Consider the following 26,021-nt stretch of genomic DNA (forward strand, 5'->3'; position numbering starts at 1 on the left):
GAGCACAGGCTCCGGACACGCAGGCTCAGCGGCCATGGCTCACGGGCCCAGCCGCTCTGCGGCATGTGGGATCTTCCCAGACCGGAGCACGAGCCCGTGTCCCCTGCATCGGCAGGCGGACTCTCAACCACTGCGCCACCAGGGAAGCCCAACAGCTAATATTTATTGAGTATTTACTGGCCCTAAGCTGGCCCTGAGCTTTGCCTGGGTTTGTCCTGGTTCTTTGACGCATTATCTCACCCAGTCCTCACAACAACCCTGTGAGGCTAGTACTGTCATTATCTGAAAGTGGATATTCAGCTATGGATACGGAATTCTATAAAGGAGGAAACTGAAGCTTGGAGAGGTTAAACAAACTGCCCAAAGTCACCCAGCTCGAAAGTGGCAGAGCCAGGACTCAAACTCAGGTCTGTCTGCCTCAGAAACCGTGCTTTTAACCCCCTGGCTAGATCCAAAACGCCAATTTCTAATTTACAGTTAGAAAGAAAAGGGCCAAGCTAACCAGGAATTTGTGTCATCTGGCTAGTGTATTGGCTTTCTGTGGGACAACATCCTTTAGAAGCCAAAATATAATCAGAAAAGGGTTTGATAATTTGGAATCAGGCAAGAGAAGTCAGCTTATTGTTAAACTCACCCAGCCATAAAGGGCTGGACAACCTCTCCACCTGAGGGAAACACCGGCCACGAGGAACATGCACTCATGCTGGCTGAGCCGGCCATCCTTCTCCCGGGGCCTGGTGGCCAAATGCAGCCTGACAGAGATCTTGAGCTTGAGAGGTTTCACTGAGTTAGTCAGTCCATGTGGATCACCTGTTCAGTAATGCCTAACTACCTGCTTTCCACCACTGCCTGGGATCCTGCCAGCAGGCTCGGGTCACCTAGGAAACATAACTGAAGCAGAATATATTTTGACATTGTGAGTGGCTTAAGCTTGATTCTACCAAATAACTTGGTGGAACCAGAGCCCAGTGAAGAGAGACGAGCAAAGGGAACTTGGGCATCATGAAGACTTCCTATGAACTTGAGTCATGTTTGAGCTATGGGTCCTCTTTTTGTTTTGTTTTGTTTTTTAAGTCTTTTTGTTATCTTTTTATTCTATTTTATTTTTTAATTTTTATTATTCAATTCTGTTGTATTTTTGGCTGTCTTGGGTCTTCGTTGCTGCGCACAGGCTTTCTCCAGTTGCGGCGAGCGGGGGCTACTTTTGGTTGCGGTGAGCGGGCTTCTTAATACAGTGGCTTCTCTTGTTGCAGAGCGTGGGCTCTAGGCGTGTGAGCTTCAGTAGTTGCAGCACGCAGTAGTTGTGGCCCACGGGCTTAGTTGCTCCACGGCATGTGGGATCTTCGCGGACCAGGGCTCGCACCCGTGTCCCCTGCATCGGCAGGCGATTCTTAACTACTGCGCCACCAGGGAAGTCCCTTTTTTTTTTTTTTAATTGAAGTATAGCTGATTTACAATGTTGTGTTACTGCTGTATGGCAAAGTGATTCAGTTATACATATATATGTACATTCTTTTTTATATTCTTTTCCACTATGGTTTATCATAGGATATTGAATATAGTTCTCTGTGCTATACCATAGGACCTTGTTGTTTATCCCTTCTATATATAATAGCTTACATCTGCTAACCCCAACCTCCCACTCCATCCCTCCCTCAGTCCCTTCCCCCTTGGCAACCACCAGTATGTTCTCTATGTCCATGATTCTGTTTCTGTTTCATAGATAGGTTCATTTGTGCCATACTTTAGATTCCACATATAAGTGATATCATATGGTGTTTGTCTTTCTCTTTCTGACTGACTTCACTTAGTATGATAATCTCTAGTTGCATCCATGTTGGTGCAAATGGCATTATTTCATTCTTTTTTATGGGTGAGTAATATTCCATTGTATATATATATGTATCACATCTTCTTTATCCATTCATCTGTCAACGGACATTTACGTTGTTTCCATGTCTTGGCTGTCATGAATAGTGCTGCTGTGAACTTAGGGGTGCGTGTTTCTTTCTGAATTATAGTTTTGTTCGGATATATGTCATGGGCCCTCTTGACTTAACTACTGTTACTAATATAAGAAGAAAAAATTGGATTCTTTTTTTTGGGGGGGTGCACTGCATGGCTTGTGGGATCTCAGTTCCGTGACTAGGGATTGAACCTGGGCCACGGCAGTGAAAGCCTGGAATCCTAACCACTAGGCCACCGGGGAACTCCCAAAAAGTAGATCCTTATGCTTGTGGTTGTGAAGAGGCAGCAGAGGAGTGAGTGAGAGGCTCTGGAATCCCACAGCCTGGAGTTCAAATCATGATGCACCAGCTGTATGTCGTTGGGCAAAGTACCAACCTCTCTGTTCCAAATTCCTTTCCAAATGGGGATAATGATGGCTTCTCCCTCATTAGGTTGTTGTGAGGATTAAATGAGATGAGATGATTAGTGCAAACACTCTCTCAGTGTCTGGCTATATAATTTGCACTTGATGTCTGTGGCTTACCTGAGCCTGTAGCTCTCAAAGGAAAAAGCTTAGATGTCTCCACCAGACAGGACTGGAAACAGGCTGATAAATGTTTGCTCTTGGTTGGTCCACCAGCCCCCCTGCATACACACACACACACACACACACACACACACACACACACACACACACACAAACACACACAAGCGTATACACTTTTCTCCATGATAACCTCAGCCTCTGCTGGTAGAACCTTACTTGCTCAGACTGAGAACAAAACAATTGCTTTGGTTTCTGTTTTCTTCCTTATTATGCTGAGGCTCTGTCTGGGCTGGGCTTCTCTCACTCTTTCTCAGAATGCGGGGTCTCTGCAGCTGCTTAATCTAACCTGCTTATGGGGGATGCTGACTGGGAAACAGGGAAGGTAAAGGAGATTCTATGGGAGACCTTTTCAGGACTTCCTCATGTAATTCATTCAACATATGTTCATGGAGGACTGATTCCAGGTTAGGCCTATTGCAGAGGCTAGGAATATAGAAATCCCTTTTCTCACAGGGCTGACAGTACAAGGGAAGAAATTGATTTTTTAAAGTAAATAGAGAGTATAAAGTACTGTGAAGGAAGCAATGGGCAGAGACAGACACAGAATGGGGTGGGGAGAAGAGTGAGAAGAGGACATTTAAGAAGAACTGAAGGATGAAAAAGGGCCAGTCAGATGAATAGTCAGGGGACAGGTAAAGGAACCGCAAAGGCCCTGAGGTGGGAAAGAGCTTGTCTAGATCAAGGAATAGAGAGGGAGAATGCAAGGGATGAAGCTGGAGACAGGCAGGGCCCAGTCAGGAAGAGCTGGGTCAGGAGGTCAGATTTTTAGCTTGAGGGAAGTGGGGAGCTCTATGTTTTGAGCAGGGGGTGACATGACCTGATATGTGTGTGAAGACCCCTCTCCCTACTCCCACCTCTCCCAGCAGGCCCAGCTGGCCCGGGCACTGTACGATAACACCGCCGAGTCCCCCCAGGAGCTGTCCTTCCGCCGAGGGGACGTCCTACGTGTACTGCAGAGGGAAGGCGCTGGCGGGCTGCACGGCTGGTGCCTCTGCTCCCTGCGTGGCCAGCGGGGCATTGTGCCTGCCAACAGAGTGAAGCTCCTTCCCCCCGGCCCGGCACCCGAGCCTGGCCTCTCCCAGCCGCCGCCAGCCCAGCCTGGCTCACCACACCCAGCCCCAGAGCACGGCAATGAGGACCAGGAGGTGAGAGCTGGAGCCCCCCAAAACCCCAAGCCAGGACGTTGCCCTCCGCCGGTGCCTGCACCTGGAGCAGGGAGAGCCCTGAGATGGCAGCTCTGCACCAACTCTGCTGTACTAATCCTGTTGGCCAACACTTCTGGGCTCTTTCCCCACTGGTACAGGGAGGGGGTTGGAAGATGTCTAAGCTCCTCCCGGCACACGTTATCTGATCCCCTGGTCCCCACACCACCTGACCCACCCGCCTGTGTTGATCCCCCAGGTGTATGTGGTGCCACCCCCAGCTCGGCCCTGTCCTACCTCGGGACCTCTGGCTGGACCCTGTCCGCCCTCCCCTGATCCCATCTACAAGGTCCCCAGAGGCAGTGGGACCCAACAGGCTGCCCCTGGAGATGCCCTGGAGGTGAGGGCTAGAGGTTTGTGTGTATGCTGGGCAGGAAACAGACGGCTCTCAGGGGGCTAGGGGTTAGCGGAATGGGGGCCCACTGCTGAGACTGAGAGTAACCAACTGCTTCCTCTCCAGGTCTATGACGTACCCCCCAGTGCCCTCCGAGTTCCCTCCAACGGCCCCTATGACTCCCCGGCCTCCTTCTCCCGCCCTCTGGCCTGGGTTGTCCCCCAGTCCCCTGGAGAAGATGAAGCTCCCTATGACGTGCCTCTGGCCCCAAAGCCACAGTCAGACCTGGAGCCAGATCTGGACTGGGAGGGGGGCCGGGAGCCAGGGCCCCCCCTCTACGCTGCCCCCTCCAACCTGAAACGAGCATCCGCCCTGCTCAATCTGTACGAAGCACCGGAGGAACTGCTGGCAGACGGGGAAAGCGGGGGCACTGACGAGGGCATCTACGACGTCCCCCTGCTGGGGCCGGAGACACCCCCTTCTCCAGAGCCCCTGGCAGCCTCGGCTTCCAATGACCTGGACGCCCTGGCCCTGCGTCTGGCCAGAAGCCCCCCACCCGCACACAGGCCCCGCTTGCCCTCAGCTGAGAGCCTGTCCCGCCGCCCTCTGCCGGCCCTGCCTGTCCCAGAGGCCCCCAGCCCTTCCCCGGCTCCCTCACCTGCTCCAGGCCGGAAGGGCAGCATCCAGGACCGGCCTCTGCCCCCACCCCCACCCCGCCTGCCGGGCTACGGGGGCCCCAAGGTCGAGGGGGATCCAGAGATCGGAGAGGTGGAGGACCATCAAGAAGGACACCACAATGAGTATGAGGGCATCCCGATGGCCGAGGAGTATGACTACGTCCACCTGAAGGTGAGCTCGCCTCCAGCCAGCCCCACCAGAAATGGCTCCAGGAGAGCCAGGGATGGGGAGAGGAGCAAGGAGGCCTGAGGCCCCAGATGCAGACCCTGGCTTCCTCCCTCCCCTTCCTCCCCTCCACTGGCCCTGTACCCTATGGCCTGGGCCCCAGTACTCGGCCACATCACTTGTATTGGTGCCACATTCCTCCCCCTAAACCCAGCCTGGGGTCCCTGAGACCTCTGACCTGCCACCAGAGCTCTCCCGGACCTAGAGTCAAGGGGTTGCAGTCTGATGGCAGGAGAGACCTTCGGGAGGACGTGGGAGTGGGGAGGAGCTGGAAGACCATGGAGGCTAGACCTCAGCCTACTCCCCCACCCCTGCACTGAGACCCTCATCCCCTCCTGCAGGGCATGGATAAAGCTCAGGGAGCCAGGCCCCAGGATAAGGCCTCCCCAGGGGATCCTGAACTGCTGGAGAGGGGGCCACCAGAGCAGCAGGTAACCCCATGCGGGTGGCGCTAGAGAAGGGGCACTGGGGGAGGGGCATGGATAAAGCTCAGGGAGCCAGGCCCCAGGATAAGGCCTCCCCAGGGGATCCTGAACTGCTGGAGAGGGGGCCACCAGAGCAGCAGGTAACCCCATGCGGGTGGCGCTAGAGAAGGGGCACTGGGGGAGGGGCATGGATAAAGCTCAGGGAGCCAGGCCCCAGGATAAGGCCTCCCCAGGGGATCCTGAACTGCTGGAGAGGGGGCCACCAGAGCAGCAGGTAACCCCATGCGGGTGGCGCTAGAGAAGGGGCACTGGGGGAGGGGCATGGATAAAGCTCAGGGAGCCAGGCCCCAGGATAAGGCCTCCCCAGGGGATCCTGAACTGCTGGAGAGGGGGCCACCAGAGCAGCAGGTAACCCCATGCGGGTGGCGCTAGAGAAGGGGCACTGGGGGAGGGGCATGGATAAAGCTCAGGGAGCCAGGCCCCAGGATAAGGCCTCCCCAGGGGATCCTGAACTGCTGGAGAGGGGGCCACCAGAGCAGCAGGTAACCCCATGCGGGTGGCGCTAGAGAAGGGGCACTGGGGGAGGGGCATGGATAAAGCTCAGGGAGCCAGGCCCCAGGATAAGGCCTCCCCAGGGGATCCTGAACTGCTGGAGAGGGGGCCACCAGAGCAGCAGGTAACCCCATGCGGGTGGCGCTAGAGAAGGGGCACTGGGGGAGGGGCATGGATAAAGCTCAGGGAGCCAGGCCCCAGGATAAGGCCTCCCCAGGGGATCCTGAACTGCTGGAGAGGGGGCCACCAGAGCAGCAGGTAACCCCATGCGGGTGGCGCTAGAGAAGGGGCACTGGGGGAGGGGCATGGATAAAGCTCAGGGAGCCAGGCCCCAGGATAAGGCCTCCCCAGGGGATCCTGAACTGCTGGAGAGGGGGCCACCAGAGCAGCAGGTAACCCCATGCGGGTGGCGCTAGAGAAGGGGCACTGGGGGAGGGGCATGGATAAAGCTCAGGGAGCCAGGCCCCAGGATAAGGCCTCCCCAGGGGATCCTGAACTGCTGGAGAGGGGGCCACCAGAGCAGCAGGTAACCCCATGCGGGTGGCGCTAGAGAAGGGGCACTGGGGGAGGGGCATGGATAAAGCTCAGGGAGCCAGGCCCCAGGATAAGGCCTCCCCAGGGGATCCTGAACTGCTGGAGAGGGGGCCACCAGAGCAGCAGGTAACCCCATGCGGGTGGCGCTAGAGAAGGGGCACTGGGGGAGGGGCATGGATAAAGCTCAGGGAGCCAGGCCCCAGGATAAGGCCTCCCCAGGGGATCCTGAACTGCTGGAGAGGGGGCCACCAGAGCAGCAGGTAACCCCATGCGGGTGGCGCTAGAGAAGGGGCACTGGGGGAGGGGCATGGATAAAGCTCAGGGAGCCAGGCCCCAGGATAAGGCCTCCCCAGGGGATCCTGAACTGCTGGAGAGGGGGCCACCAGAGCAGCAGGTAACCCCATGCGGGTGGCGCTAGAGAAGGGGCACTGGGGGAGGGGCATGGATAAAGCTCAGGGAGCCAGGCCCCAGGATAAGGCCTCCCCAGGGGATCCTGAACTGCTGGAGAGGGGGCCACCAGAGCAGCAGGTAACCCCATGCGGGTGGCGCTAGAGAAGGGGCACTGGGGGAGGGGCATGGATAAAGCTCAGGGAGCCAGGCCCCAGGATAAGGCCTCCCCAGGGGATCCTGAACTGCTGGAGAGGGGGCCACCAGAGCAGCAGGTAACCCCATGCGGGTGGCGCTAGAGAAGGGGCACTGGGGGAGGGGCATGGATAAAGCTCAGGGAGCCAGGCCCCAGGATAAGGCCTCCCCAGGGGATCCTGAACTGCTGGAGAGGGGGCCACCAGAGCAGCAGGTAACCCCATGCGGGTGGCGCTAGAGAAGGGGCACTGGGGGAGGGGCATGGATAAAGCTCAGGGAGCCAGGCCCCAGGATAAGGCCTCCCCAGGGGATCCTGAACTGCTGGAGAGGGGGCCACCAGAGCAGCAGGTAACCCCATGCGGGTGGCGCTAGAGAAGGGGCACTGGGGGAGGGGCATGGATAAAGCTCAGGGAGCCAGGCCCCAGGATAAGGCCTCCCCAGGGGATCCTGAACTGCTGGAGAGGGGGCCACCAGAGCAGCAGGTAACCCCATGCGGGTGGCGCTAGAGAAGGGGCACTGGGGGAGGGGCATGGATAAAGCTCAGGGAGCCAGGCCCCAGGATAAGGCCTCCCCAGGGGATCCTGAACTGCTGGAGAGGGGGCCACCAGAGCAGCAGGTAACCCCATGCGGGTGGCGCTAGAGAAGGGGCACTGGGGGAGGGGCATGGATAAAGCTCAGGGAGCCAGGCCCCAGGATAAGGCCTCCCCAGGGGATCCTGAACTGCTGGAGAGGGGGCCACCAGAGCAGCAGGTAACCCCATGCGGGTGGCGCTAGAGAAGGGGCACTGGGGGAGGGGCATGGATAAAGCTCAGGGAGCCAGGCCCCAGGATAAGGCCTCCCCAGGGGATCCTGAACTGCTGGAGAGGGGGCCACCAGAGCAGCAGGTAACCCCATGCGGGTGGCGCTAGAGAAGGGGCACTGGGGGAGGGGCATGGATAAAGCTCAGGGAGCCAGGCCCCAGGATAAGGCCTCCCCAGGGGATCCTGAACTGCTGGAGAGGGGGCCACCAGAGCAGCAGGTAACCCCATGCGGGTGGCGCTAGAGAAGGGGCACTGGGGGAGGGGCATGGATAAAGCTCAGGGAGCCAGGCCCCAGGATAAGGCCTCCCCAGGGGATCCTGAACTGCTGGAGAGGGGGCCACCAGAGCAGCAGGTAACCCCATGCGGGTGGCGCTAGAGAAGGGGCACTGGGGGAGGGGCATGGATAAAGCTCAGGGAGCCAGGCCCCAGGATAAGGCCTCCCCAGGGGATCCTGAACTGCTGGAGAGGGGGCCACCAGAGCAGCAGGTAACCCCATGCGGGTGGCGCTAGAGAAGGGGCACTGGGGGAGGGGCATGGATAAAGCTCAGGGAGCCAGGCCCCAGGATAAGGCCTCCCCAGGGGATCCTGAACTGCTGGAGAGGGGGCCACCAGAGCAGCAGGTAACCCCATGCGGGTGGCGCTAGAGAAGGGGCACTGGGGGAGGGGCATGGATAAAGCTCAGGGAGCCAGGCCCCAGGATAAGGCCTCCCCAGGGGATCCTGAACTGCTGGAGAGGGGGCCACCAGAGCAGCAGGTAACCCCATGCGGGTGGCGCTAGAGAAGGGGCACTGGGGGAGGGGCATGGATAAAGCTCAGGGAGCCAGGCCCCAGGATAAGGCCTCCCCAGGGGATCCTGAACTGCTGGAGAGGGGGCCACCAGAGCAGCAGGTAACCCCATGCGGGTGGCGCTAGAGAAGGGGCACTGGGGGAGGGGCATGGATAAAGCTCAGGGAGCCAGGCCCCAGGATAAGGCCTCCCCAGGGGATCCTGAACTGCTGGAGAGGGGGCCACCAGAGCAGCAGGTAACCCCATGCGGGTGGCGCTAGAGAAGGGGCACTGGGGGAGGGGCATGGATAAAGCTCAGGGAGCCAGGCCCCAGGATAAGGCCTCCCCAGGGGATCCTGAACTGCTGGAGAGGGGGCCACCAGAGCAGCAGGTAACCCCATGCGGGTGGCGCTAGAGAAGGGGCACTGGGGGAGGGGCATGGATAAAGCTCAGGGAGCCAGGCCCCAGGATAAGGCCTCCCCAGGGGATCCTGAACTGCTGGAGAGGGGGCCACCAGAGCAGCAGGTAACCCCATGCGGGTGGCGCTAGAGAAGGGGCACTGGGGGAGGGGCATGGATAAAGCTCAGGGAGCCAGGCCCCAGGATAAGGCCTCCCCAGGGGATCCTGAACTGCTGGAGAGGGGGCCACCAGAGCAGCAGGTAACCCCATGCGGGTGGCGCTAGAGAAGGGGCACTGGGGGAGGGGCATGGATAAAGCTCAGGGAGCCAGGCCCCAGGATAAGGCCTCCCCAGGGGATCCTGAACTGCTGGAGAGGGGGCCACCAGAGCAGCAGGTAACCCCATGCGGGTGGCGCTAGAGAAGGGGCACTGGGGGAGGGGCATGGATAAAGCTCAGGGAGCCAGGCCCCAGGATAAGGCCTCCCCAGGGGATCCTGAACTGCTGGAGAGGGGGCCACCAGAGCAGCAGGTAACCCCATGCGGGTGGCGCTAGAGAAGGGGCACTGGGGGAGGGGCATGGATAAATTTTTTTTTTTTTAATTGAAGTATAGCTGATTTACAATGTTGTGTTACTGCTGTATGGCAAAGTGATTCAGTTATACATATATATGTACATTCTTTTTTATATTCTTTTCCACTATGGTTTATCATAGGATATTGAATATAGTTCTCTGTGCTATACCATAGGACCTTGTTGTTTATCCCTTCTATATATAATAGCTTACATCTGCTAACCCCAACCTCCCACTCCATCCCTCCCTCAGTCCCTTCCCCCTTGGCAACCACCAGTATGTTCTCTATGTCCATGATTCTGTTTCTGTTTCATAGATAGGTTCATTTGTGCCATACTTTAGATTCCACATATAAGTGATATCATATGGTGTTTGTCTTTCTCTTTCTGACTGACTTCACTTAGTATGATAATCTCTAGTTGCATCCATGTTGGTGCAAATGGCATTATTTCATTCTTTTTTATGGGTGAGTAATATTCCATTGTATATATATATGTATCACATCTTCTTTATCCATTCATCTGTCAACGGACATTTACGTTGTTTCCATGTCTTGGCTGTCATGAATAGTGCTGCTGTGAACTTAGGGGTGCGTGTTTCTTTCTGAATTATAGTTTTGTTCGGATATATGTCATGGGCCCTCTTGACTTAACTACTGTTACTAATATAAGAAGAAAAAATTGGATTCTTTTTTTTGGGGGGGTGCACTGCATGGCTTGTGGGATCTCAGTTCCGTGACTAGGGATTGAACCTGGGCCACGGCAGTGAAAGCCTGGAATCCTAACCACTAGGCCACCGGGGAACTCCCAAAAAGTAGATCCTTATGCTTGTGGTTGTGAAGAGGCAGCAGAGGAGTGAGTGAGAGGCTCTGGAATCCCACAGCCTGGAGTTCAAATCATGATGCACCAGCTGTATGTCGTTGGGCAAAGTACCAACCTCTCTGTTCCAAATTCCTTTCCAAATGGGGATAATGATGGCTTCTCCCTCATTAGGTTGTTGTGAGGATTAAATGAGATGAGATGATTAGTGCAAACACTCTCTCAGTGTCTGGCTATATAATTTGCACTTGATGTCTGTGGCTTACCTGAGCCTGTAGCTCTCAAAGGAAAAAGCTTAGATGTCTCCACCAGACAGGACTGGAAACAGGCTGATAAATGTTTGCTCTTGGTTGGTCCACCAGCCCCCCTGCATACACACACACACACACACACACACACACACACACAAACACACACAAGCGTATACACTTTTCTCCATGATAACCTCAGCCTCTGCTGGTAGAACCTTACTTGCTCAGACTGAGAACAAAACAATTGCTTTGGTTTCTGTTTTCTTCCTTATTATGCTGAGGCTCTGTCTGGGCTGGGCTTCTCTCACTCTTTCTCAGAATGCGGGGTCTCTGCAGCTGCTTAATCTAACCTGCTTATGGGGGATGCTGACTGGGAAACAGGGAAGGTAAAGGAGATTCTATGGGAGACCTTTTCAGGACTTCCTCATGTAATTCATTCAACATATGTTCATGGAGGACTGATTCCAGGTTAGGCCTATTGCAGAGGCTAGGAATATAGAAATCCCTTTTCTCACAGGGCTGACAGTACAAGGGAAGAAATTGATTTTTTAAAGTAAATAGAGAGTATAAAGTACTGTGAAGGAAGCAATGGGCAGAGACAGACACAGAATGGGGTGGGGAGAAGAGTGAGAAGAGGACATTTAAGAAGAACTGAAGGATGAAAAAGGGCCAGTCAGATGAATAGTCAGGGGACAGGTAAAGGAACCGCAAAGGCCCTGAGGTGGGAAAGAGCTTGTCTAGATCAAGGAATAGAGAGGGAGAATGCAAGGGATGAAGCTGGAGACAGGCAGGGCCCAGTCAGGAAGAGCTGGGTCAGGAGGTCAGATTTTTAGCTTGAGGGAAGTGGGGAGCTCTATGTTTTGAGCAGGGGGTGACATGACCTGATATGTGTGTGAAGACCCCTCTCCCTACTCCCACCTCTCCCAGCAGGCCCAGCTGGCCCGGGCACTGTACGATAACACCGCCGAGTCCCCCCAGGAGCTGTCCTTCCGCCGAGGGGACGTCCTACGTGTACTGCAGAGGGAAGGCGCTGGCGGGCTGCACGGCTGGTGCCTCTGCTCCCTGCGTGGCCAGCGGGGCATTGTGCCTGCCAACAGAGTGAAGCTCCTTCCCCCCGGCCCGGCACCCGAGCCTGGCCTCTCCCAGCCGCCGCCAGCCCAGCCTGGCTCACCACACCCAGCCCCAGAGCACGGCAATGAGGACCAGGAGGTGAGAGCTGGAGCCCCCCAAAACCCCAAGCCAGGACGTTGCCCTCCGCCGGTGCCTGCACCTGGAGCAGGGAGAGCCCTGAGATGGCAGCTCTGCACCAACTCTGCTGTACTAATCCTGTTGGCCAACACTTCTGGGCTCTTTCCCCACTGGTACAGGGAGGGGGTTGGAAGATGTCTAAGCTCCTCCCGGCACACGTTATCTGATCCCCTGGTCCCCACACCACCTGACCCACCCGCCTGTGTTGATCCCCCAGGTGTATGTGGTGCCACCCCCAGCTCGGCCCTGTCCTACCTCGGGACCTCTGGCTGGACCCTGTCCGCCCTCCCCTGATCCCATCTACAAGGTCCCCAGAGGCAGTGGGACCCAACAGGCTGCCCCTGGAGATGCCCTGGAGGTGAGGGCTAGAGGTTTGTGTGTATGCTGGGCAGGAAACAGACGGCTCTCAGGGGGCTAGGGGTTAGCGGAATGGGGGCCCACTGCTGAGACTGAGAGTAACCAACTGCTTCCTCTCCAGGTCTATGACGTACCCCCCAGTGCCCTCCGAGTTCCCTCCAACGGCCCCTATGACTCCCCGGCCTCCTTCTCCCGCCCTCTGGCCTGGGTTGTCCCCCAGTCCCCTGGAGAAGATGAAGCTCCCTATGACGTGCCTCTGGCCCCAAAGCCACAGTCAGACCTGGAGCCAGATCTGGACTGGGAGGGGGGCCGGGAGCCAGGGCCCCCCCTCTACGCTGCCCCCTCCAACCTGAAACGAGCATCCGCCCTGCTCAATCTGTACGAAGCACCGGAGGAACTGCTGGCAGACGGGGAAAGCGGGGGCACTGACGAGGGCATCTACGACGTCCCCCTGCTGGGGCCGGAGACACCCCCTTCTCCAGAGCCCCTGGCAGCCTCGGCTTCCAATGACCTGGACGCCCTGGCCCTGCGTCTGGCCAGAAGCCCCCCACCCGCACACAGGCCCCGCTTGCCCTCAGCTGAGAGCCTGTCCCGCCGCCCTCTGCCGGCCCTGCCTGTCCCAGAGGCCCCCAGCCCTTCCCCGGCTCCCTCACCTGCTCCAGGCCGGAAGGGCAGCATCCAGGACCGGCCTCTGCCCCCACCCCCACCCCGCCTGCCGGGCTACGGGGGCCCCAAGGTCGAGGGGGATCCAGAGATCGGAGAGGTGGAGGACCATCAAGAAGGACACCACAATGAGTATGAGGGCATCCCGATGGCCGAGGAGTATGACTACGTCCACCTGAAGGTGAGCTCGCCTCCAGCCAGCCCCACCAGAAATGGCTCCAGGAGAGCCAGGGATGGGGAGAGGAGCAAGGAGGCCTGAGGCCCCAGATGCAGACCCTGGCTTCCTCCCTCCCCTTCCTCCCCTCCACTGGCCCTGTACCCTATGGCCTGGGCCCCAGTACTCGGCCACATCACTTGTATTGGTGCCACATTCCTCCCCCTAAACCCAGCCTGGGGTCCCTGAGACCTCTGACCTGCCACCAGAGCTCTCCCGGACCTAGAGTCAAGGGGTTGCAGTCTGATGGCAGGAGAGACCTTCGGGAGGACGTGGGAGTGGGGAGGAGCTGGAAGACCATGGAGGCTAGACCTCAGCCTACTCCCCCACCCCTGCACTGAGACCCTCATCCCCTCCTGCAGGGCATGGATAAAGCTCAGGGAGCCAGGCCCCAGGATAAGGCCTCCCCAGGGGATCCTGAACTGCTGGAGAGGGGGCCACCAGAGCAGCAGGTAACCCCATGCGGGTGGCGCTAGAGAAGGGGCACTGGGGGAGGAGGAGCAGGAACTTGGACGAAGGGCTATTCTTAACTCTAGCGTCAAGGGAAATCGATTAAGGACGGGGGGTAAGAGTTCAGTGAAACAGGACAGTTGGAGTAGAGAGGAGTTAGAATTCAGGAAGGAGCTGGAACTTAGAAAAGGATATCAGGGATTCGGAAAGAGAGGAAAGAATGTGTTGGAGAAGAGTCAGAAAACCGAGCAGTCGGGAGCAGAAGAGTTGCTGGGCCGGGTGACTTCTGAGGCCCCTTCCAACTGTGAATTCCTGGGTTCCTAAGAGACCCGGCTCCTAATCCCAGCTCCACCACTAAGAAGCCAGGGGCTCTGAAGCCGCCAGTTAATCTCTCTGGGCCTCGGGAAAGTGAGGTGGTCTCCTCGACCTAATCTAGAATGGTCCTAATCACAATAGCTACCATTTGTCAGGTTTGTACCAAGTGCCAGACCCTGTGCTCAGCACATCGCGTGCGTCAGCACTGATCACAGCCATAGTTAGCACTCACATAGTGCTTACAGCGTGCACTGTGTCTGTTCTCAGCCCTTTCTGTATAACGTATCAGCTAATCTTCACTGCAGCCTTAGGAGGCAGAGACGAGAGCTGCACTATCCAGTCTGGTAGCCACCAGCCACTGGCGGCTACCGATCCCTCTGCATGTGACCCGTCCAAACTGAAATGTACTGTAAATATAAAATGCACACCAGATTTTGCAGACTTAGTATGAAAAACAATCTCAATAATTTTCATATTGATTACAGGGTTGAAATTACAACATTTTTAATATATGGAGTTGGAAAACATGTACCAATTTCTTTGTACTTGTCTTAATGTGGCTACTAGAAAATTTGAAATTACATGGGTGGTTCGCCTTACGTTTCCATTGGACAGTGCAGTCCTAGGCTCCCCATTTTAGAGATAAGGAAACAATGAAGTTCAGAGGCTTGTTTTTGAGGTTGTTTGTATCCAGATTTATCTGACATCAATTCTGGGCACCTTCCTGCCACTCGCTATGAGAATCTAAATTGTCTGATGGGCAGGGGTACGATCTAAAGGAATTGAGCTCAGGGAGAAAGGAAGGAACGAGGAACGAAGGGAGGGAAGGAGAAAGGAAATGGGAACAAAAGCGGCAGTAATGAGAGCAATCCCACTGACCACGCTTCTCGCCCGCAGGAGGCCCCGTCCCCAGGGGAGCCACTGGTTCTTCCCGCCGGAGATCTACAGCTCCTGCACTTCTACGCCGGGCAGTGCCAGGGCCACTACTCAACACTGCAGGCAGCCGTGGCGGCCCTGATGTCCAGCACCCGGGCCAACCAGCCCCCGCGCCTCTTCGTGCCCCACGGCAAGCAGGTGCTGGTGGCCGCTCACCGCCTGGTGTTTGTTGGGGACACCCTGGGCCGCCTGGCAGCCTCCACCCTTCTGCGAGCACAGGTCGGAGCTGCAGGCACAGCGCTGGGCCAGGCATTGCGGGCCACGGTGCTGGCCGTCAAGGGGGCCGCCCTGGGCTACCCATCCGGCCCCGCGGCCCAAGAGATGGTGCAGTGTGTGGCGGAGCTGGCAGGGCGGGCCCTGCAATTTACCACCCTGCTCACCAGCCTGGCCCCCTGAGCCCCTTGGCCCTGCTCTGCCCTCGCCTGCCTGCCAGAGCCCCCTCCAGGCCTTAGGCGGCTGGAGGGCTCTGTTTTAGGGACTAGGAGAGGTGGAGGCATCTCTCCCCCTCCCCCACTTCCAGTCATCTCAGCCTCTCACGGAGGCACCTCCTCCCCTACCCCGCAGCTTTTTGTACGAGCCATTTTGTATAAATTATTTATATTTAATATTATTCCCTGCTTTGTCAGGGGCAGGCGCCAGGCCCTCCAGGGCAAGGAGGAACTGGACTTTCCTCCTCCCTCAGCCTGGCGCAGAGGTTCTTGGGCACCGCGTGGCCGCCTGCCTCTGGGATTTCGGCCCCACAGAGGTTCAGGTAGCTGAAACCTGAATCATTTTCAGATTCTGGGGGAAGGGGCCACCCGGAGCCCCTTTCCTGTCCTGTGTCTTGGCTCTAGAACATCAGTGCCTCACTGTTAGCTGAGAGTGAGGGCAGGACGTTGGCCACCCACCCAGAATGGGAAGGCCTGGGAGAGGCCAGAGGGCTCCTCCCCACAGGAGGCAGGAGAGCTGGGCCTTGGGCGCTGGTGCATCTCAATAAACCAGGCTGTCTGGTTCCCTGACTCTGCTTCTTGGGAGCCTGGGGAGTGGGCCTGGCACCCTTAGCCAAAACGAAGAGACGCACGCTGTGGGCAGGCTGCCTTTAGGGTTTTGGGGAAAATTTTGCTGTTTCTTCAACAACTATTCATCTGGCAGGTTCTCCGCTCCCATGTGATGTGCCAGGCGCAGTTCTGAAGGTACATCATGGGGGTGGGCTGGATATAAAAGAGTCAGCTAAAAGAAGTAAAGAAAGAAACCTGCCACAAAGTTGACAGTTGCTGGTAATGGAAATAAACAGGGTGATATGCCAGACTAACTGATGAGGGGAGAGGCCATTGGAGACTTTAGACAGGATTGCTGGGGAGGTGAGGTGGTATCTGTGCTGAGACTCGGAGGATGAGAGAACCAAGAAGAGTCTGCGATGCGGCATACCAGGAAGGCAGGCCCTGATTTGTGACCAAGGCCTCTCCTCCAAGACCTCCAAGACCAATGTCAAATGATGTCATTAGAGAGGTGCACATGTGGAGAGGGTGGACACAAGAGAGCCTTCATGATGCCACGCTGAAGAGGTCACCCCAGCTGTCCTCAGCTTTGTGCCATAGGACAGCTCTGGCCAACTGGAGAGTGCTGCTGGCCTGGGCGCCCTCTCCCTTCAGTTAACCCAAGAAGGTCTAGCCCCTTAAACTCCCCTTTCCAGGCTTTCTGACTGTCCTTCTGGACACACCATTTTTTAGAGGAGCTGAGGGGCCAGTGAATTTAATGCGTTGGAAGTCCATAGTCCACAGGGCTTTGGTGAAATTAATGGGCCATGGCTTAGATAGGGGATCACTCCAGCCATTTACCACAAGGGAAGTAGTCCAAGCCACATATCCACTGCTTCAGTTCTGCTTTCCCAAGATGCTACTCTGGCACAGTGACTGGATTGGAGGCACCCCAAAATTCAATCACAGTCTTAGTCCCTTGGCTCCTTTCCCCATGCATTTGCCTCCTCCATTTTGGGTTCTTTGTTCTCATTTCACTCTCAAAAGGAAACTCATTTTCAGATTCTGAGGCCACCAAAATTTATCCCAGGTGTTGAAGACTTGTAACAGGGGCCATCCTCCACCACCTTCCAGAAAGAATTTCAAGAGATCAGCCTGGAATTAGAGTCAGAGGTCTCAGTGCAAGTTTCCATGTACCTATATGTCTGCAGGTAAATCCCGTCAGTCCCTCCAAGTCCTGGTTTCATCTGTAATATGAGGATGAGCATAATGATCTCACAGGCTTGTTGTGAGGCCCTAACAAGATAATGCATGTAAACAGCCCAGCACCACAGAAAGTTAAAGGGATTATAATTCCAGGACAGACACAAGGACACAAACAGACCCCCAAGGAATGTTGGCTGTGACAGCACCAAAAGTAAATCCCGAAGAGATGCTAAAATGAGTTGGGGGAGGGAAGGTGGTGTGAGGCTGCTTATTGCATTAGAACAGTTTCCCATATTTGGAAAATTTCTGAACAGAGGAGACAAATTAGAAGTGTGGTTCAGTGGAGACAAGAGGGAATGGATTTCCTGGCTGAGACTGATAGGACATGCCTTTTCAGCCCTTACCTGGAATTAGAGAATAAAGTACCTGTTAGATATCAAATCTCTTAGAGAAGTATATCTCAAACTTCAGTGTACATACACCTAGGGATCTGGTTAAAATGCAGATTATGACTCAAAGGGCTGCTATTCTGCATTTCTAACAAGCTCCCAGGTTATACAGCTGCTGGTGGTCTGTAAATCACACTCTGAGTAGCAGTTCAAGGAGTTAGGGAAAGCTTCTCTGAGGCAAATATGCTTGAGCTGACAGCTGAAGGATGAGGAGAACTTGACTAAGGGGGAGGAGAAGCCTTCTAGGTGTAAAGACCAGCTTAATGCAAGGGACCCGTGGCACTGGAAAACCTGAAAGAATGTCAGTGTGACTGGAGCGCAGAGAGTTTGGGGAGAGATGTGAGGTGGAGCTGCAGAGAGCATAGGATCACGTTTGAGGTGTCTAGAAAATTAGTATTTACCTTGACAGTGAGAAGACATTGAAGGCTGTTAAGTAGGAAAGGGACATGAACAGATATGCTTTTTTTTTTTTTGGCTACGTGGGGTCTTTGTTGCTGTGCGCGGGCTTTCTGTAGTTGCAGCGAGCGGGGGGTACTCTTCGTTGTGGTGCGCAGGCTTCTCCTTGCAGTAGGTTCTCTCGTTGCGGAGCACGGGCTCTAGGCGCACAGGCTTCAGTAGTTGTGGCACGTGGGCTCAGTAGTCGTGGCTCACGGGCTCTAGAGCACAGGCTCAGTAGTTGTGGCGCACGGGCTTAGTTGCTCTGGCATGTGGGATCTTCCTGGACCAGGGATCGAACCCATGTCCCCTGCATTGGGAGGCAGATTCTTAACCACTGTGCCACCAGGGAAGTCCCAGATCTGCATTTTGAAAAGATCACTCTGTCTGCACTATGAACAACAGATGGGGAAAAGGGATGGAAACAAAGCAGATGCAGAACACTGGTTAAGAATTGAGGCTAAAGCAGTCTGTACAACAGGTAGCTTGACTAGTGGTGGTAGAGTTGGAGAGAAGCAGAATATCTGAGAACTATATAGGAAGTAAAATGGACAGGATTTTGTAAAGGATCTGACATGGGGGTAAGGAAGAGGGCGCTCCAAGGGCTGTCAACTGAGCATCTGGCCACAATTGGATGATGAGGGTGCCATTCAGTGAGGAAAGAAGCACTAGAAGACAACCAGGGTGGTGGGGGGTTGGGGGGAAACATGAGTTTGGTCTTGGATATATTGAGTTTGAGATCCCTGTGAGTCATTCAAGGTAAGAGGTCAAATAAGAGGTGGCTTCATGGGTCTGGGGCTCAGAAGAGAGGTGGGAACTGGAAATGTAGATCTGGGGATCAGTTTTGTATTGGCTCGTGTTGTTTATACTGGGGGTGATCGAAGCCGTGGGCACAGGTGAGATCCCGAGGTGGGAAGAACAGTGTGAGATGAGAGGAGGACCTAGAACCAAGCCTCTGAAAATCGCAGACACTGAATGATGGCAAGGAGGAGGAGGATAAGCCTGCGGTAGAGCAAAGAGGAGCAAGAGAAAGAAACCCAGGAGAGTGTGGGACTTAGCAGCCAAGGAAAAAAGTGTTTAGAGGAAGGGGTGGCCAACAGTGCCAAATGCTGTTGAGAAATGATGGAGACTCAGCCAGGGAGGGGGTGGTGAAACCAGAAAAGTGGTCTTGTAGAGGACTAAGGCCAAGACTGAGTACAGCGCCCAGCCCAGTCCACCATATGCATGCCCTGTATCATCATTTCCAGTATACCCGTCTGTCTCCTCAGTAAGCTACTCCAAGGTCGGTCTTGTCCATCCTGTTATCCCCAAAGCCCAGCACAAGGCCAGAACATAGCAGACACTTAATAAATTTTACTAATGAGTGGATGGATGGATGGGTGGGTAGGTGGATGGATGGGTAGATGAGAAGGAAGAATTGGAAGCAAAGGAGGAATTGCTGGCATCTGCCTGGGATCTACTGTCCTTCAGGGTCTTTTTTTTTTTTCCCCCCCTTTAAACCGCAATGGCCCACAGACCCAGGGAACAGAGACAGAGCCCCATCCTCTCCCTCCGCTGGGCCCTGGCCCCCCTTCCTCTCTCTGACGAAGAGTCTGGACTGAAGGTTCTGCTGACGTGGGAAGGGGAGGAGAGTCTGGAGGAAGGGGAGGGGAAAGCGGCGCAGAGATCGCAGAGACGAAGGAGGCGCCCGCGGCTGCAGAGCCGCAGAGCAGGGTCTCTCCGGCTTCTGTGTCCGGGCACCGGGCGCGCCACTGGGCCAGAGGGCAGTGCATCCTTCCGGTGCGGGCCGCCAGGGCCCCTGCGGTCGGCAAGCTGGCTCCCCGGGTGGCCACCGGGACCCCCGAGCCCAATGGCGGGGGCGGCAGCAAAATCGACAGCACTGTAGAGATCACCCCCAGCCCCAACGGAGTAAGTGCCCGCGCCCTGGGGGCTACGCCATCCTCTCCCCGCACCCCCGCCAAGCGCCCGGCATTTTCCTCCCGCGCCTCCTCCTCCACCGCCCGCCTTCCTCCCGCTGGCTCCCGGCCTCTTCCCTTACTCTGCGGTTTTCTTCGCTTCACCCTTCTCCTGCCACCACCCCACACACCCCTTACCTCACCCCCCCACACACACAGCAGGTCGGGACCCTCGGAGATGCGGTGCCCACGGAGCAGCTGCAGGGTGAGCGGGAGCGCGAACGCGAGCGGGAGGGGGAGGGCGACGCGGGTGGCGACGGGATGGGCAGCAGCCTGTCGCTGGCCGTGCCCCCCGGCCCCCTCAGCTTCGAGGCGCTGCTCGCCCAGGTGGGGGCGCTGGGCGGCGGCCAGCAGCTGCAGCTCGGCCTCTGCTGCCTGCCCGTACTCTTTGTGGCGCTGGGCATGGCCTCGGACCCCATCTTCACGCTGGCGCCCCCGCTGCATTGCCACTACGGGGCCTTCGCCCCCAACGCCTCTGGCTGGGAGCAGCCCCCCAACGCCAGCGGCGTCAGCGTCGCCAGCGCCGCCCTAGCAGCCAGCGCCGCCAGCCGCATCGCCGCCACCAGTACGGACCCCTCGTGCAGCGGCTTCGCCCCGCCGGACTTCAACCACTGCCTCAAGGACTGGGACTATAACGGCCTCCCCGTCCTCACCACCAACGCCATCGGCCAGGTGAGGCAGCCTGGTGGGCCGCGGGTTTGGGGGCGGGCCGAGAGCGACCAGCAGAGGGGCCTCACACCCGCTCCGTCCCTCTCACGTCTCTAGTGGGATCTGGTGTGTGACCTGGGCTGGCAGGTGATCCTGGAGCAGATCCTCTTCATCTTGGGCTTTGCCTCTGGCTACCTGTTCCTGGGCTACCCGGCAGACAGGTGAGGGCTGGGCGAGTAGAGAGGAGGGGGTGCTAGGGAGGCTGGCCCAGGCAGCTTGCCTTGGCAAGAGGCTGAAGGGGACTCGGTGGACTCTTCTGCAGTGTTCTCTGGATTTCTTCTGTTCAATGATATAGAGCCCCACCCCTGTCTCAGCTTCACTCCCCATCAAGAAATACCCCTTCCATACCTCTTCCACACAGGGAATAACTCTTCCTTTCTTGCCAACCCCTAGATCCATGGATCAATGGTCTCATCTCAAAAGACAATAGCCCCATCCCTACTGACCAAAACCCCTATATCCACATTTCGAAAGTCCTAACTTCTCCTCTATCATCCCTATCACCACCAAGCACCTCCCTCACCATCATCATGGATTGATAGACTCATCCTTGCTAACAGCCTTATCCACCTGGACTGTTAACTCCATCTCAATGGCCTCATTCCTAAAGCTCATTATGTTAATTTCTAAATATCAACAGCTCCATTCACACTGACCAATAGCTCAACTCTATAAACAAATGACTACCCTCATGGGGGTCAACAGTTCAACCCCCATGGATCAGTGACCATAATAGCACCCCTCCCCCAAGACTAACAGCCCCATCTTCATGGATCTTCAGTGCTCTCAGATCCTCTCAGATCAAAAGCCCCATTTCCAGGAATCAGTGGCCTCATCTCAAAGGTCAACAACCCATCCCCACCAACCAATAGCTCTTCCCAGGGATCAAAACTCCCATCTCCTCTGATCCTCGACACCACCACCACTGACCAGGTACTCCATCTCCACTGACCATCCTGTGGATTATTAGACTCATCTCCAATGGTCTACAGTCTCATCCAAATGGATTTATAGTTCAACTCCCATGGATCAAAGGCAACCCAACATTGAATAATCCAGTTCCCTAAAATCAATGCCTATCCTCACTGCCCAATAGTCACACACCCCTGTGGGCAAATGATCCTAAACCCATAGGTCAATAGCCCATCCTTATGCATCAGTGGCCTCATACCCACAGACCAGTAGCATCATTCCTGTGGAATAATAACCTCATCCTCAAAAACCAATAATTCAGTCTCCTAAATTCAGTAACCTTAGCCAATAAGCTCAGCCCCATGGAAAAATGGCTCCACCCTATTGGGTCAGTAGCTTCACTCTCAGGCTATCTGTGCCCCGTTCCCATTGACCAGTGACCCCAGTCTACATCCCCATAGATCAGTGGTCTTATCCCCCAAAATCAATAGCCTAGCCTTCAGTAGCCCTGTCCTCACTGACATATAGTCAGTGACCATCATCACTGACCAATTGTCTCACCTCCTCTGGTCTGTGACCCCATCCTTACTGATTATTCCTATGGATTAATAGAGTCATCCCTACTGGCCAACTCTCCCATCTACGTGGACTGAGATCCCTATCCCATGAATCAACAGCTCCATCCCCAAAGATCAATGGTCCAATCCTCAAAGATTAGTGATCATCCCTGCTGATCAATGGTCCTAGCCCATAGATTAAGAGCTCCATTCCCATGGATCAATGGCTCCATCTTCTGGTCAGTGGCCCCATCCCCCCTGACCACCCCTATGGATTAGTAGACCCATGCCCCAACCCCACGGAAAAATGGCTTCATCCCCCCAAATCAATTACTCAGTCCCCTAAGATCAAGAGCTCCATTTTCACTGACCAATATTATCCCCACGGACAAGTGGCCAATGGCCTACCTCCACAGATCAATAGCTCCAACCCCATATATCCATGACCCCATCTCCTCTGACCAGTCTGAGCAAGACAAGCTCCATCCCCACTGACCAATAGCTCTATGCCCAAGGATCAATGGTTCTAAGTCCCCTAAGCAATATCCCATCCACTCTGATGGTTGGTCTCACTTCCATGAAGAAATGCCCTCATCTCTGACCAACAGTCCCATCCCAAGAGTCAATGGTCCTACCCCCAGAGAACCATAGCCTCGCCCCAGTGCCCAGTAGCCAACCATGGTCCCCATCCTCTCCCATCTTCTCTAGCCTCACTCCAGGGCCTCATCCTAATACCTCCAGCTTTGAAGTGGGCAGCTGGGCCCCACCCAGCAACTCCTCCCCCAGGGAGTCTGGGTGATCAGAGGCTCTCCCTACTTTCCAGGTTTGGCCGACGTGGGATTGTGTTGCTGACCTTGGGACTGGTGGGCCCCTGTGGAGTGGGAGGGGCTGCTGCAGGCTCCTCCACTGGTGTCATGGCCCTCCGATTCCTCCTGGGCTTTCTGCTTGCCGGCGTTGACCTTGGTGTCTACCTGATGCGTGAGTGGCACCCCCCCAGAGCTCCTTCCCTAGGGACTCATGCCTGCCTGTCTGTATCCCCAGGCCATTCCCACTGCTCCCTAGGATCCCCTCAGTCTCTTCTTCAGCCCCAGATTTCAGCTGTCTGGAATCTCAGCTGTCTTTCTGCCCAGGCCTTTGAAGCATCCAGGGGTCTTCCTTCTCTCCACACCCCTCTCCTCCCATGATCTTTAAGGCTTCCCTTGCTCTGGACTTACTGCTGTCAGGGAATGAGCCTTATTTTAAAAATGAAATCCTGAGTAGCTGTATGACCTTGAACAAGGGTTAATGTGCAAGCTGTCAGGGAATGAGCCTTATTTTAAAAATGAAATCCTGAGTAGCTGTATGACCTTGAACAAGGGTTAATGTGCAAGTCAAATAAGAGGTCTGGTGTGAAAGGGCCCATAATTTGGGAATGCTGAAAACCCACCAGGGACTCTGACCCTCAAGCCCTCCCAGGTTTGAGTGGGAGAGGAGAGAGAGCTGAACATCTGTCTCTCCACTCTTTGCCTTAGAGGTTAGCCTGTGGGAGGCGATGGCTGCAGCCTCCACTCAGGGGCTGACCTTGCTCTCTGTCCTCCTCCCTCCCTCTCCCCTTATCTCTCCCTCGCCTCCTTCCTCCCTGGCCTCTCCTCCCTGTGCCTGCTGTATTTCCAGGCCTGGAGCTGTGTGACCCAACCCAGAGGCTTCGGGTGGCCCTGGCAGGGGAGTTGGTGGGGGTAGGGGGGCACTTCCTGTTCCTGGGCCTGGCCCTTGTCTCTAAGGACTGGCGATTTCTGCAGCGAATGATCACCGCTCCCTGCATCCTCTTCCTGTTTTATGGGTCAGTATCACCCTCCACCTGTTGTCTGGCCATTCCCATCTCTACCTCCAGCCTAGCTCTAGCCTGGAGACCCCTCCTCTTCTCCACTGCCCCTTGTCCAGGCCTGCTCCAGCCCCAGCCCCTCAGAGGTGGGAGTTTTCCATCCCCGGGTCAGGATTCAGGAGGCCTCACAGTGTACCCCCCACCCCACCCCCAGCTGGCCTGGTCTGTTTCTGGAGTCCGCACGGTGGCTGATAGTGAAGCGACAGATTGAGGAGGCCCAGTCTGTGCTGAGGATACTGGCTGAGCGGAACCGGCCCCATGGGCAGATGCTGGGAGAGGAGGCCCAGGAGGCCCTGCAGGGTAAGAGACAGGGGTCCCTACAGGTGATACCTCAGTGTGCACACATGGTGGTGCCCTCTGCTGTAGCTGTACCACCTTCTCCCAGGGTCCCTACCACCCATGTGGGAGGACCCTGGGTTCTCAGCTGTTCCTTCTAACAGACAGCTCCTCTCTCTCTCTCAAGACCTGGAGAACACCTGCCCTCTCCCTGCAACATCCTCCTTTTCCTTCGCTTCCCTCCTCAACTACCGCAACATCTGGAAAAATCTACTTATCCTGGGATTCACCAAGTGAGCCTGGGTGTCTGAGCCAAGGGCCAGGCCAATAGCTGGGATGGGGGCTGGCCAGGTGGGGAAAGCCTGAGGACCCCTACAGAGGGCAGCCAGGGCTGTGAAAGGCAGCAGATGGAGATTCAGACACCGTTCTTTGCCTCCCCACCCTGTCTCACAGCTTTATTGCCCACGCCATTCGCCACTGCTACCAGCCTGTGGGCGGAGGAGGGAGCCCGTCGGACTTCTACCTGTGCTCCTTGCTGGCCAGCGGCACAGCTGCCCTGGCCTGTGTCTTCCTGGGGGTCACCGTGGACCGATTTGGCCGCCGGGGCATCCTGCTTCTCTCGATGACCCTCACTGGCATTGCGTCCCTGGTCCTGCTGGGCCTGTGGGATTGTAAGCATCCTCCCTTCCCCACAGTGTGGGCTCAGCAAAGGAACCCCAGCAGAGGTGCCTCAGACGAGCTCAGCCACTGCTTCTGGCACAGGCCTCCCAAAACCAGACCAGACCCTGCCCAGATCTTCCACAATTCTCCCCCTGGCCGCACAGTCCTGTCTGTTCTCTCAACCAATGAGTGAATGCCCACCCGGCTAGGGATCAGAGGGGATGATGGCAGGGACTAGGCCAAGCATGATCTCCCCACCTCCGTTCACACGCGCCCTCTCTTGGTCCTCCAGATCTGAACGAGGCCGCCATCACCACCTTCTCCGTCCTTGGCCTCTTCTCCTCCCAAGCTGCTGGCATCCTCAGCACCCTCCTTGCTGCTGAAGTCATCCCTACCACTGTCCGGTGAGAGCAGGGGTGCTGCCAGGGGAGTCTCCAGGTCTCCAGCTGAGGACAGGGCCTGAGGGATGAAAAAGGGGAGGCTGCTGGAGAAGAGCTGGGGTGAGGCCCACAGCTACAGGCTCAGTGCCTTGTCCGTCTCTCCCAGGGGCCGAGGCCTGGGCCTGATCATGGCACTGGGGGCACTTGGCGGTCTGAGTGGCCCAGCCCAGCGCCTCCACATGGGCCATGGAGCTTTCCTGCAGCACGTGGTGCTGGCGGCCTGTGCTCTCCTCTGCATCCTCAGCATCATGCTTCTGCCGGAGACCAAACGCAAGCTCCTGCCCGAGGTGCTCCGGGATGGGGAGCTGTGCCGCCGGCCTTCCCTGCTGCGGCAGCCACCCCCTAACCGCTGTGACCACGTTCCACTGCTTGCCACCCCCAACCCTGCCCTCTGAGCGACCTTCGAGCACCCTGGCAGGAGGCTGGCCCATACAGAAAGGTGGCACAAGGCCCTGGCAAGGAGAGCGGGAGGACTGAATGAAGAAGGCAGGGCTGCCCTGAGGCCTCAGAGGCACCTCACGCCAGTCACGATGGAGAGCTCAGAGGGCTGCCCTCAACCCCGTCTCCTCCTCGCTGCTTTGTGTTCACTTCCTTGGCAAGAGTCAGGGGACAGGGAGGGAGCTCCACACTGTATCCACCAGGTCTGGGCTCCATCCTATGCCCAAAGACATCCTCCCAGACCTCATTCTTTCTTGCTCTATCATTCTGTTTCAATAAAGACATTTTGAATAAA

The 26,021-nt window shown here is 56.3% G+C and overlaps 2 protein-coding genes across 7 annotated transcripts in view; both read left to right on the forward strand.

Moving 5' to 3' along the window:
- Positions 1-13,090, forward strand: part of EFS (embryonal Fyn-associated substrate) — a 19,841-nt gene extending 6,751 nt beyond the window's left edge. The window contains exons 2-9 of the mRNA XM_055088476.1: positions 3,421-3,699; positions 3,956-4,096; positions 4,217-4,939; positions 5,335-5,424; positions 11,621-11,899; positions 12,156-12,296; positions 12,417-12,856; positions 12,958-13,090. Coding sequence (XP_054944451.1) covers positions 3,421-3,699; positions 3,956-4,096; positions 4,217-4,939; positions 5,335-5,424; positions 11,621-11,899; positions 12,156-12,296; positions 12,417-12,856; positions 12,958-13,090 — 2,226 coding nt within the window. The remainder of the gene's footprint in view (positions 1-3,420; positions 3,700-3,955; positions 4,097-4,216; positions 4,940-5,334; positions 5,425-11,620; positions 11,900-12,155; positions 12,297-12,416; positions 12,857-12,957) is intronic.
- SLC22A17 (solute carrier family 22 member 17) lies at positions 11,608-26,021 on the forward strand. 6 transcript variants are annotated; one of them, XM_055088367.1, is made up of 14 exons: positions 11,608-11,899; positions 12,156-12,296; positions 12,417-13,139; positions 13,535-13,624; positions 14,835-15,011; positions 20,037-20,546; positions 20,640-20,743; positions 22,875-23,029; positions 23,705-23,870; positions 24,067-24,212; positions 24,376-24,481; positions 24,642-24,859; positions 25,141-25,252; positions 25,395-26,021. In XM_055088367.1, exons 3-14 carry the CDS (start codon positions 13,107-13,109, stop codon positions 25,681-25,683), a joined length of 2,106 nt encoding a protein of 701 aa, XP_054944342.1. In that variant the 5' UTR covers positions 11,608-11,899; positions 12,156-12,296; positions 12,417-13,106; the 3' UTR covers positions 25,684-26,021. The 6 variants fall into 6 exon arrangements, with proteins under 6 accessions (XP_054944342.1, XP_054944343.1, XP_054944344.1 ...); XM_055088368.1 differs by lacking the exon at positions 13,535-13,624; XM_007100427.4 differs by lacking the exons at positions 11,608-11,899; positions 12,156-12,296; positions 12,417-13,139; positions 13,535-13,624; positions 14,835-15,011 and adding exons at positions 16,917-17,040; positions 19,435-19,827 and having other exon boundaries at positions 20,034-20,546.

The sequence above is a fragment of the Physeter macrocephalus genome, chromosome 11 (assembly GCF_002837175.3).
Source record: "Physeter macrocephalus isolate SW-GA chromosome 11, ASM283717v5, whole genome shotgun sequence".
Classification (NCBI taxonomy): Eukaryota; Metazoa; Chordata; class Mammalia; order Artiodactyla; family Physeteridae; genus Physeter; species Physeter macrocephalus.

What these genes read in the sequence shown, in the direction of transcription:
- SLC22A17 (XM_055088367.1), top strand. Translation starts at nt 13,107, where the DNA reads ATGGCCGAGGAGTATGACTACGTCCACCTGAAG. An exon ending in CTGGGCTACCCGGCAGACAG is followed by an intron (nt 20,744 to 22,874) that starts GTGAGGGCTGGG and finishes CCTACTTTCCAG; the next exon opens with GTTTGGCCGACGTGGGATTG. An exon ending in CCTGCTGGGCCTGTGGGATT is followed by an intron (nt 24,860 to 25,140) that starts GTAAGCATCCTC and finishes TTGGTCCTCCAG; the next exon opens with ATCTGAACGAGGCCGCCATC.